Source organism: Anabrus simplex, chromosome 9 (assembly GCF_040414725.1).
Source record: "Anabrus simplex isolate iqAnaSimp1 chromosome 9, ASM4041472v1, whole genome shotgun sequence".
NCBI classification, from domain to species: Eukaryota; Metazoa; Arthropoda; class Insecta; order Orthoptera; family Tettigoniidae; genus Anabrus; species Anabrus simplex.
The window spans coordinates 5,537,548-5,550,775 of record NC_090273.1 but is presented as its reverse complement, the minus strand read 5'-3'; the positions used below and the strand labels follow the sequence as shown (position 1 = coordinate 5,550,775).

Sequence of the window (13,228 nt, the reverse complement as noted above, 5' to 3'; positions counted from 1 at the left end):
AGTTACGTCAAGAACATGAAAATGAAAATCGTGGGTCAAATAAGCCCCAGTTTTAATATCACCCTTTCTCAAGACTTATGATTTAAAAAAGAAGATCCGTTTCATTTTATTTTTATTTTTGAACATTTTAAGTTAACCAGAATAGAACTGCCAAGTTAAAACACATTTAATTTAAATTTATATTTTCAATCTTGACCAACCTACAAGCAACAATCAGTTAAAATCTCCACTTATTGTTGACGACACATCCTGTCATCAGACACGGTACGTCAAGAACTTAATATGATATAGGGGTCACATAAACCCCGATATGCAATCCTCTTTACCGAAAAGAAGATCCATTTTAGTTTTGGACATTTTTCATATTAGATAGATTAGGACCAAAAAACTTAACTGTATTAACTTATGTTTGATAATGTATATATTGTATATAGTGTATATATTGGTATGTTTATATTGGTTAAAAAGGTCCCAAACCTTGACCTAAAGGTTGTTTACAGGCTGAAGATGCCCAAAATAATGGGTGAAACATGGACCTGACCAAATAAGTCTACATAAAATCATGTAGATAAAAACCACATTAAACGTGGAAAGTATTGAATAGGTGGTTTTTTATTAAATTATCCTTGATATCTATGCCTAACTTCATCTTCAATACGGAACAATAATGAGAGTTGTTACTTGTAATAAATATTGGTATTCGAAACGACATACCATATAGGTATTTACTATGTTTGAATGGGGTTTAAAAAAAAAAAAAAAAAAAAACTACCTATGTTCCTCTGTCTGCCTTTATATTAAATATCTATAATACCAATAAATTTAAATTTTCACTTGGTTCTCAAATAAGATCTGTTCGACTTTCCTAACCTTGGCCTGTCTTGGTGTGCTATAAACAGGCCAATCAACAATAATCTAGAACGTTCCCCTCCTAATACACCCAAATTTTTAAAAAATTCTTGGTTATAGACCAGGAGAGCAGGTGTTAGTTTCAGAAATGTGGTAATGTGGCAATTAGAAGTGTACAGCCCAGCTAAAATCCCACTTACCTGCCACAGCATCTGTTGTTTTGGGCTCCGGAGCTTTTTTGGGACGAACATCATGTCGTATAAGGAAACTTTTAACCACACCTTTCAGCGACGGTTTCACCACGAGCTTGCTGCAAATTTCAACTAATTTTGCCACAGCAGGAGAGGGTAGCTGGTTCTGGAACAAAAGGAAGATTTGGCTCACTATCCAATTCAATGTTCTAGTGCCCTTAAAAGAGTAATTTCCGGTGTCACAAAGTCTTATAATAAATAAATTTTTAATGTGTCAAAGGTTCGTAGTAAAGCAAATCCATGTCCTTTTCCCAAGAAGGTGCCGTCATTTTGAGGCACACCCCCAGTGGCATGTACCAGTACCTGAACCTCCCAGGACAGCAGCTAATAAAAGGTTTTCTACTACTTCATAAACCATGAGCAATTGATTAGTGGCCTAGTCACCAGAGATCATACTTTTGCAAGGAGATGGTGCACTAGACTAGCGATATTACAGCTTTACAGTGAAAAATACTTACAGAGGCAGTGATGAGCAACCTCAAAAGAGGTCCAGTAAACTGCAACGAATTGGCCAAGAATTGTGCGAACTGATCAGCAGAGGGTGAACTTAGCGCCTTGTGTAGACAGCCAATAGTTGTCAAGAGAACAGACTGACTAACAGAGGTCTTCTTCATCTCTTGGGTCAGGGTCTGAAATAATTAAATTACAGATATCAGAAGTGAGAGATTAAAAGTTTCCATAAAAGACTAATCATCACTACAGCAGAAACTAGTACCCATGTTTCCTAGGTATACGTAGTTTTGAATTCAGCATAGGTTTTCACATGCCCCAGAAAAACAGCACTTAATTACATGTAATATTTATCTGAGTTATACACAAGTTGTTTTTTACAATTTGTTTTATGTCGCACCGATGTAGACAGGTCTTATGGCGGTGATGGGGTAGGAAATGGCTAGGAGTGGGAAGGAAGCAGCCGTGGCATTAATTAAAGTACAGCCCCAGCATTTGCCTGGTGTGAAAATAGGAAACCGTGTGAAAACCATCTTCAGCGTTCCACTATCTCCTGAATGCAAGCTCACAGCTTATACGTAAGCGATTTAATCAAATTCTCATTTATGCACAAAAAATATTATAATTTTGATCCCAAGGTGCAGGTGTACGAATAGTAACAATAATCCATTGTTGCTCTCAGAATACAGCACACCAAAGGGTGGGACGAATGCTGAGCAGTGAAAGCAGACCTCATGACAGATAGAGTACAATATAAGTTTATTCATTTTCACATCAATACAGTATGTCTACAGCAGCCATGAGTGACAGAAAATAAAAATCTCTCTCCCTATGAAAGGGACAGCGAGATTTATTCGAGAAGTGGAGGAGTATTTTCATACTCTTCCCAGTAAAATGTATGACAGTGACAAAAGAAAGGTCTGTTATAGTGTCAGCACTGATAAGGTATACCGTATTTCACGGCATAATCGTCGCACTTTTTATACCAAAATTTTCGAAAAAAATTGTAGGGTGCGACCATTATACGATGAATATTTAATACCAGTATTTGTATTACTCAAAAAATGTATTTATAACTAAATTGTATTTGATACAAATTTAAGATGCACGTAATACTCGCGTTTATACATCAAAATAATTAAAATAGTCTAAAACAAAATTCATAATTTTTCGCAACAATTCGGCGAACGTTTTTCCAACCTGAAAATAAAAATGAACGTATTAAGTTAATTTGTCATTAATTTGAGTATTAAAGTTAAAATATTACACTTGCAAAAAATTATCGCTTTGTTGTGAAATGCGGACTTACCGGTACACAATTTATTCCAAATCTTCGGTGTCGCTATCGCAGGTTTCGCTATCTGATGCGCCGTCCTCGCCTCTGTTAATAACAGTATCAGATTCTTCGTCTCCCTGCCACACTGCGTCATCTTCGGAACCGTCTAGTGCATTCGAAATCCCAGTCCTTTTGAAGCTCTTGGAGACTAGTTCAGGTGGTATAAGATCCCACGAGCATAACAAGTCCAAGGGTGGACGCCTGATATTTCCGGCGGGCGTCAATTGCTGATCGCCGCTCATCATCCACTCGTTGTAAAATCGACGTAAGCAGTCTTTAAAGGGTTTATTAACACATACGTCTAGTGGCTGCAAAGCAGATGTTAGGCCACCAGGAATGACTATCTGTCGTGTCTTATTTGTAGTGAGAATTTGCTTCACTTCGTTCAAGAGGTGATCTCGGAAACTATCTAAAACAAGCAGAGCTGGTTGTTTTAGTAGTGCACCAGGTCTTCTATTCCACACAGTTTTAACCCAATCCAGCATGAGTTCTACGTCCATCCAACCCTTTGGTTGCACTCGTACATGAATTCCACGGGGAAACTGTATATTCTTAGGCATCGTTTTCCTCTTGAAAATGATGTAAGGCGGCAACTTTCTCCCGTCAGCTGTAATGGCTAGCATTGCCGTGCATCGCAACTTCTCACTACCGCTGGTTTTCATTAATACACTCCGTGATCCTTTTAGCGCAATAGTGCTGTTGCGAGGCATATCAAAAAAGGTTGGAGTCTGATCGGCATTACCGATTTGAGAAAGCAAGTACGAAGTTTCCTTGCGCAAACGTATGACAAATCGGTGAAAATTTACAATCTTGTCCGTGTAATCAGCAGGCAACTTTTGGCTTAGTGTTGTTCTCCTTCGCACTGACAGATTGTGTCGTCACATGAACCCCTTAATCCAACCACGAGTCGCCTTAAACTGAGTTACCGGTATGTTGTGTTTGCGCGCTACCTCCTGTCCCTTAATTTGTAACATTTCATATGATACACTGGAGCCATTGTTACGTATTTCACTGACGTACCTAAACACTTCTTCGTCAATTATAGGAAACTTCCCTGTTTTAGGACCTCTAAACGCGCGTCTAGAAGGGTTTGTGCTTTTTATCTTGTTTTTTACTTTCCGCCAGTCACGCACCAACTTTTCACTCACAGAAAATTTTCTTTTTGCAGCTCTGTTCCCGTGCTGTTCAGCGAAGGCAATTACGCTTAGCTTGAAGCCCGCAGAATAGTTTCTATATTTACCCATAATCGCTTATAAATGCTTCACACGTTAATGTTTTGCGATATAAATGACTTTCCGTAATTGTTCACTATTAAAACAAATTATTTCTGCAAACACCCAAAACACAAATTAAAAACTTAAATTCTCACGCACACATGTCTACAGTAATCACGTAAATCTGAAACAAATAAATGCATCTGTGATCTGTCCATTCCAGAGCAGCCAATACTGTTAGAAAGCAAGGAAGCATGCAACAATTTATCAGTTTAGCTCGTTGGTTGCGACACACTACTGCGCCTGCGCAAAGCTCGCAAACCGGAGCTCTAGCTAGCGCGGTGTAGATCTACTGTATAGTTGACTGTATTCAGAGACGTCAGTAACAAACATTCATTTTTTTCAATTTCTTTTAAACATACGGTAATTAGGTTAATATTTCTTCCCAGTTATTGATGATTTTACATTACATTACTGACGAGTTTATAAAATAAAACTTTAATAGCATTGGATAATAATTATCTTGACTGCTTGGATAAAAGTTTTCATCCCATGCCCGGACACTTATGACGTAGTAGTAAGATAAGAGTCTAGCGATGACAACTGAGACCTCGTAAATAATTCGGCTGAATAATTCCGTAGAAATCTGCGTTATCGTCTTGGATTTCACTTCGTGCGCAATAACACAGGAGCCGGCCTCATGGTGTAGGGGTAGCGTGCTTGCCTCTTACACGGAGGCCTCGGGTTCAATTCACGGCCAGGTCAGGGAATTTTACCTGTATCTGAGGGCTGGTTCGAGGTCCATTCAACCTACCTAGCCGGTATTTCCTGGCGACGTTGCCGATAAGCGATAACTTACAGCCTTACGTATTTCAAATGGGAACTCATAATATGTAGGTGGTTAATAAATAGTACACTGTCTCACGACCACGTTGTCAAACTGCCGATAGTCTACCGGTAAGCCATGCGTCGTACATATACCGGTATTATTTATTTATACTTTGTGCAACATGTCGCAAACGTGACTGTGTTGCCAAATTGCCCATAAACCATACACGTATTTAAATTGCGCATTCATGTGCAACTTACGTTGCAGTTCCATTTACCTTTTAACCAGATTAGTGAACAAAATTTGGACGTGCGACGATTATGTAATTAAAGGTTTAAAGTCCGATTTTTGTATTGAAAATAAAGGATGCGACGATTACACGGTGGCGACGATTATGCCGTGAAATACGGTATTTAAAATCTTCATAAAGTCAATTTTTTCTTAGATTTAATTTTTCATTCCCTTTTTAAAATCAGGAATCTAATTGTAAGTACCAGTGAAACCTCATTAGTGAATTCCTCATTTTCACCTTCTCTCATAAATTTGGAGTCCCAATTTGCATCATAATAAATCTGTACAAAAATATCTCACCTGCTGCATCACAAATTACCACTTAGTACAATGTAGTTGCGTGCAAACACAAGTTGGCAGGACAAGTTGGTTCAAAATAACTAGTGGGTTGAGACAGGGAAGTGTTCTATCACCAATCCTGTTTACAATAGTAATGGATGACGTCATGAGAATGGCAAAAGCAGCATATGGAGGAAAAGAAATGAACATGATGTTATTTGCAGATGATATTGTGATTTGGGGAGAAGACGACAGGAAGGTTCAAGAACAGTTGAATGTGGTGAATGGGAAGATTGAAGAATGTGGATTGAAAATAAGTGTAGAAAAGAGTAAAACTCTTGTTATGACTAGAGGGGAGAAAGAAGGTAAAGGTCAGATTAGACTTGCAGACAAGTCCCTGGAAGTAGTGGAAACGTTTAAATACCTGGGGAGTGAATTAATGGAGAATGCTCGACTGGATGCTGAGATTAGTAAAAGGATTCAAGCTGGAAGTTGTTTCTATCATAGTGTAAGAAATATGTTATGGGACAAAGATGTGCCAATGGAAGCAAAGGATACTATGTACAAGATGTATTACGTACCCATAACAACTAACGGAGCAGAAACTTGGACAATGACAAAGAAGGATGAGAGTCGAATACAGGCAGCCGAAATGAAGTTCTTGAGGAGTATGATACAGAAGAGTAGAAGAGACAAAATAAGGAATGAGAAAATCCGGGAAGAAATTGGAGTGGAAAAAATGAATGATAGAATAGAGAAGAGCCGACTAAGATGGTTTGGGCACATAAAGCGAATGAGCGACGAAAGAATGCCAAAAAAGGTGATGGAAATGCAAATTCAAGGAAGGAGAGGCCATGGACGACCACGATTGAGATGGAAGGATACCATCCAACGCAGCATTATAGAAAGAAACCTGGACTGGGACACAGTGTTGGAAGAGGAGTGGTAGAAAGACCGAAGAAAGTGGAGAGGAACCATATTTGCCCCTACCCGGCTACAGCTGGATAAAGGGAAATGATGATGATGATGATGATGATGATGACAATGGAATGCCACAGCAGGCAGGTCAGGAAAAGTTTACAAGTTGAGAAAGAACTAAGAGAATATCAAGGAGGTTCCAAACTCTGGAGGAACTGTCCTGATCAGATCATGAGTCTTAAGTTGATAATGGACTATAACAGGAGAAGAAACAGAGATATGCCGATAACATTTGTAGATTTCAAGAAAGCTTATTATGATTGCATCTATAGAGAATCTCTGTTTAAAATTTTAAGACACCTTGGACTACACCCCAAATTAATGAACATTATAAAATTGACTCTCACTAACACTAAATCAAAAGTGAAGTTTAGGGGTGAAACATCAGAGTCATTTGAAATTAAAACTGGACTACGGCAGGGAAATGGGCTCTCACCACTATGATTTAATTGTGCTCTAGAAATGGTAATGAGGGAATAATTTAGGAAATGTCCCCCAAAAATAAAGATTGGCCGAAAAATCAAAACAGATTGCCTGGGTTTCGCCGACGATGTAGCATTACTAGCAGTGGACATAAAAGAAGCAAAAACCCAGATATCAGAACTTCAAAACATTGCAAATAAAATTAGCCCCAAAATATCATTTGAAAAAACACAAATTATGCCCCAAAAACCAACACAACCAAAAGCAGTTGCCATAAATGGTAATAAAATCAAAATAGTAACTGAATTTAAATATCTTGGAGAAGTAATAACACATAACCTAAATGGAAAATTCTCAATCCAAACAAGAACAAATAGATTAGCTAAAGCACAAAAATTAACATGGGATATCTACAAAAAGAAATGTCCATCAATAAATGCAAAAATAAAACACTACAACACAGTTATAAAACCAAAAGCTACATATGCAGCAGGAACACTTTTAAACCTGAATTAACAATCAAAGACTGACAGACTTCAGAAAACTGAAAGGAGGATTGGAAGAACCTGCATCAACAAAAAATACCAGAAAGATGCAGAGTGGCGCATAATACCTAACAAAGACATGTACAAAGAGCTAGAACCCATTACAGATACTATGCGTAAGAGGAGATTGGGATTCTTTGGACATATCATGAGGATGCAGGATTCGAGACTTCTGAAACAACTAGTACCACACAATCTCGTCTCAAAAAATACCACAACAGGATGTAAATGAATCAGAGAAGTAAGAGAGGATCTGAAGGATATAGGCCTTATAACAGAAGACACCACAAATAAACGACCTTACACAAAATAAACCAACAACACGCATATTTTCAAGCGAGGAAAGGGCTCGAAGATCGGAGCGCCTGAAGAAGTACTGGGAGGACCGCAAAGCCCGAACAATCCCTTCAAAGAGACTTGAACGATGGATTGACTAAAATGATCCTATGCGGTCATAAAAGAAGAAGTGAATATTATTTTGTCGTGTGGTAGCCTATGTACTAATTAGGAACATAATCATGAGAAGTTGAGTGGTGTGGTAATAGCCTAGTTGCTTACTAATGAATACAAAATTAAAATCCTCCAGCTAGTGAAGAGGCATCGGCATCTTGAACGCGTAGAGCCGATGCGAATATTAAATTTCACTCCTTTCTTCAATCAAGAAAGCAACCAAAATTGTTCTCTCACACATAGGCAAGTGTAATCTCCGAGTAATTCGTGGTCGAAGAGTGTGATTAGAAAACTATGTTTAAAAACCCACTGGTTCAAAACATTAGGCTTCAACTAACAGTTAAACATGAGATTTCTTTTAGAAAGAGTGTGGCCTGCAATAATATATTGATACTTTTAAGGGCCTCAGAGCAAATATTTTAATGATTCTTGTTCATGTTTGTTCATACTTTTTAATACACCGTGGAAAAAGTTTTCATATTTGTTCTCTCGTGTTTTTCACACCTTTTAATCTCTCCTCTCGTCTTCAGAAACGGTAGATATAGTTTTCACTGTACCCGTATATACAAGATTTAAAAGTCACACATGTCTAGAAGAAAGTATCAAGTGTTTGCGTATTCAAGTACAGAAACGTCTTAAGCAAACTCCACCGTTATGGACAAATGCAAATCGAGTGAAAGACAGGAATCTTGAAATGGCACCTTCATGGTCAAGCCGGGCAGCAGAAACCACCTTGTTGGGCATGTAGAAGAACTGGGATTGATGAGGAGAGAGAGCCCTACAAATTGTTCCTCCACAACTCACCTTCTGAAGAGTCTTGAAGGCAAGCTGCTTTTGGGCCAAAGTTGTCTGCTGGGGGTTAAAAATCTTCACCAGCAAATCAGCAACCTGGCCATCGGCAACCGCCTGTATCTCTGAACTACCTTCTAACTCCATCACTGCCGGAAGAGGCTGGCGGACTGAACTTGAACTAAGCTGCAAGTACTCTGAAAAATAAATTACAGTCTGGCTCACAAAAAAATTGAAAATTAAAAAAACTAGCACACTATATTGCATCACGTAATAGAAACACAAAGACAGGTCCGTGTGAGAGGAGGAGATGAGGACTATCTACAGACAGACAGGCTCTCTCCCGATCAAGTTTGTTTCTGCTTCCCAGCAGGTCAATGCTGAGTGAGGAGCCTTCAGTCTTGGTAAACATAAAGCCAAGGGTCCCACATCAAGACTGTTGAAGCAGGCAAGCACAAATGAAAACAAATGATACTGATGAGCAGTGTTATAGCTGAAAAAGGTTATTTCTATTTGCCGTGTGCAGATTTCAGCTGCGATGCAAACAAGGAAATAATACCACTGGTTGTGAAATGAATGAAATGTCTGTAATATTCATGCTCATTTGTTCTCTGTCAAGTTTTCTGATGTTTGATTTTGTTGTGCGTGTTAGCTAGCAGCAAGTAGTGTGAGTATCGCTTGCCTGGGAGTCGGATGCTCTTGCTGATGGCTTTTCTAACCCTATTTAAAGTTAAAAATTTCATTGTTCCGTATTGAAGAATATTACAGTTAAAATTGAAATAATTGATAAAGATTCAACCTATTCAATACAAAAGAATAAGAAATGTAGTGAATTACATTCTTATTTAATAATAAGTAGAAGTGGTACCAGTTTCGACCCTAGTCCAGGTCATCATCAGCCGATTAAAACATGAAAAACAATGCATATGTATGGAGACAAGTTAATTTCTTTTGAATTTCATTTTTCTACTTTGGTTTATTAAGCTACCATAATCTAACTTTCCAGTTCATTCCTTTTACTTCCAATTTTTAGTAATTACAAATTAAGTAGTCATTGTGCAACTAACTTACATGGATTTTGTTGAAAGCAAGCTGTTTTTAAATAATTTCTACTGTAATTTTAACTCACCATGTGTTTGACCTTCAGTAGCATGGGGATTAGCCCTCTGTAAATCTATATATGCATTTAAGTTTCCTTATTTAATGTTTCTAGGGCCTGTTGTCCCAAATCCTTGAATTATTATGTTCAATATGACCTGATGCCATGATTCAGTGAACTACGCTTGATTTATTGTTCAGTCAATGGACAACTGAAGAATGCTACAATTAACTTGTTTTACATAATTAACTAAATTTGTATAGATACATACATACATACATACATACATACATACATACATACATAATCATTATAGACTTTTATGCCTTTCAGCGTTCAGTCTGCAAGCCTCTGTGAATTTACTAAACGCCGTCACAATCCTCGATTTGCAACTAGTGTTGTGGCCCCATTTAGTGCTATACCTCTTATCTTTAAACCGTTACAAACCGAGTCTAACCATCGCCGTCTTGGTCTCCCTCTACTTCTCTTACCCTCCATAACAGAGTCCATTATTCTCCTAAGTAACCTATCCTCCTCCATTCGCCTCACATGACCCCACCACCGAAGCCGGTTTATGCGTACAGCTTCATCCATCGAGTTCATTCCTAAATTAGCCTTTATCTCCTCATTCCGAGTACCATCCTGCTATTGTTCCCACCTGTTTGTACCAGCAATCATTCTCGCTACTTTCATGTCTGTTACTTCTAACTTATGAGTAAAATATCCTGGGTCCACCCAGCTTTCGCTACTGTAAAGCAAAGTTGGTCTGAAAACAGCCCGGTGTAAAGATAGTTTCGTCTGGGAGCTGACATCCTTCTTACAGAATACTATTGATCGCAACTGCGAGCTCACTGCATTAGCTTTACGACACCTTGATTCAATCTCACTTACTATATTACCATCCTGGGAGAACACACAACCTAAATACTTGAAATTATCAACCTGTTCTAGCTTTGTATCACCAATCTGACATTCAATTCTGTTGAATTTCTTACCTACTGACATCAATTTAGTCTTTGAGAGGCTAATTTTCATACCATACTCATTGCACCTATTTTCAAGTTCCAAGATATTAGACTGCAGGCTTTCGGCACAATCTGCCATTAAGGCCAAGTCGTCAGCATAGGCCAGACTGCTTATTACATTTCCACCTAACTGAATCCCTGCCTGCCATTTTATACCTTTCAGCAGATGATCCAAGTAAACTACGAACACCAAAGGTGAAAGATTACAGCCTTGTCTAACCCCTGTAAGTACCCTGAACCAAGAACTCATTCTACCATCAATTCTCACTGAAGCCCAATTGTCAACATAAATACCTTTGATTGATTTTATATGGAATGCTAGTTGTTTAACGTCGCACCGACACAGATAGGTCTTATGGCGACGATGATTGATTTTAATAATCTACCTTCAATTCCATAGTCCCTCAGTATGGCAAAAATATTTTCCCTCGGTATCCTGTCATATGCTTTCTCTAGATCTACGAAACATAAACACAACTGCCTATTCCTCTCGTAGCATTTTTCAATTACCTGAAGCATACTGAAAATCTGATCCTGACAGCCTCTCTGTGGTCTGAAACCACACTGGGTTTCATCCAACTTCCTCTCAAAGACTGATCACACCCTCCTTTCCAAGACGCCAGTGAATACTTTGCTTGGTATACTAATCAATGAGATACCTTGATAGTTGTTGCAATCCTTCCTGTTCCCTTGCTTATAGATAGGTGCAATTACTGCTTTTGTCCAATCTGAAGGTACCTTACCAACACTCCATGCTAATCTTACTACTCTATGAAGCCATTTCATCCCTGCCTTCCACTATACTTCACCATTTCAGGTCTTCCTGCTGCTTTATGACAATGGAGTTTATTTACTATCCTTTCCACTTCCTCAAGCGTAATTTCACCAACATCATTTTCCTCCTCCCCATGAGCTTGGCTGTTCGCAACACCACCAGGATGATTTCCTTTTACATTGAGAATATGTTCAAAATATTCCCTCCACCCCTCCAGAGATTCCCTGGGATCTATTACGAGTTCACCTGAATTACTCAAAACACTGTTCATTTCCTTTTTCCCTCCCTTCCTAAGATTCTTTATTACTGTCCAGAAAGATTTCCCTGATGCTTGACCTAGCCTTTCCAGGTTGTTACCAAAATCTTCCCACGACTTCTTTTTGGATTCAACAACTATTTGTTTCGCTCTGTTTCTTTCATCTACGTACAAATTCCTGTCTGCCTCGGCCCTTGATTGGAGCCACTTCTGATAAGCCTTCTTTTTACGTTTACAGGCTGCTCTCACTTCATCATTCCACCAAGATGTTCGCCTTTTCCCATCTTTACACACAGTTGTTCCTAGGCATTCCCTTGCTGTTTCTACTACAGCATCCCTGTATACCTCCCATTCAACTTTCTATATCCTGAACCTGCTTACTATCTACTGTTTGAAACTACGCACTAATCATATCCATGTACTTCTGTCTAATTTCCTCGTCCTGGAGATTTTCTACCCTTATTCGTTTGCAGACAGATTTCACTTTCTTTACCCTAGGCCTAGAGATACTTAGTTCACTAAAGATCAGGTAGTGGTCTGTACCATCGAAAAATCTGCAGAAAACTCGTACATCCTTATCAGATTTCCTGAATTTGTAGTCCATTATGGATCTGGTACACCTAGCCTCCCATGTGTAGCGGTGAATAGCCTTATGCTTGAAGAATGTATTCGTAACAGCTAAACCCATACTAGCACAGAAGTCCAGCAAACTCTTCCCATTCCCATTAGCTTCCATAACTTTCCCACATTTACCAATCACCCTTTCGTGTCCTTCAGTTCTATTCCCAACTCTCGCATTGAAATCGCCCATTAGCACTATTCTATCCTTGCTGTTGACCCTGACCACAATGTCACTCAATGCTTCATAAAACTTGTCAACTTCATCCTCATCTGCACCCTCACATGGTGAATACATAGACACAATTCTAGTCCTAATTCCTCCAACTGACAAATTTACCGACATCATTCGCTCATTTACGTAACTAACAGAAACTATGTTGCGTGCAATAGTATTCCTGATAAAGAGCCCTACCCCAGACTCTGCTCTTCCCTTTCTAATACCCGTCAAGTACACTTTATAATCTCCTATCTCTTCCTCATTATTTGCCCTTACCCGAATATCACTTACTCCTAGCACATCCAAACGCATCCTCTTATGTAATAATTTTTTTCATTCTAGTAAATTATATTTCTTTTTGCTAGTTGCTTTACGTCGCACTGACACAGATAGGTCTTATGGTGACGATGGGACAGGGAAGGGCTGGGAATGGGAAAGAAGCAGCCGTGGCCTTAATTAAGGTACAGCCCCAGCATTTGCCTGGTGTGAAAATGGGAAACCACGGAAAACCATTTTCAGGGCTGCCGACAGTGGGGTTCAAACCTACTATC

General features: G+C 38.9%; 1 protein-coding gene across 2 annotated transcripts in view; it reads right to left on the bottom strand.

The window, feature by feature from the left end:
- The window catches only part of IntS1 (integrator complex subunit 1), a 480,230-nt gene that overhangs the window by 116,652 nt on the left and 350,350 nt on the right, over positions 1–13,228 (bottom strand). For both annotated transcript variants that reach the window (XM_067153509.2, XM_067153510.2), the window contains exons 24-26: positions 8,700–8,881; positions 1,559–1,729; positions 1,050–1,206 (exon numbers count right to left, since the gene is read on the bottom strand). In XM_067153509.2, coding sequence (XP_067009610.2) covers positions 1,050–1,206; positions 1,559–1,729; positions 8,700–8,881 — 510 coding nt within the window. The remainder of the gene's footprint in view (positions 1–1,049; positions 1,207–1,558; positions 1,730–8,699; positions 8,882–13,228) is intronic.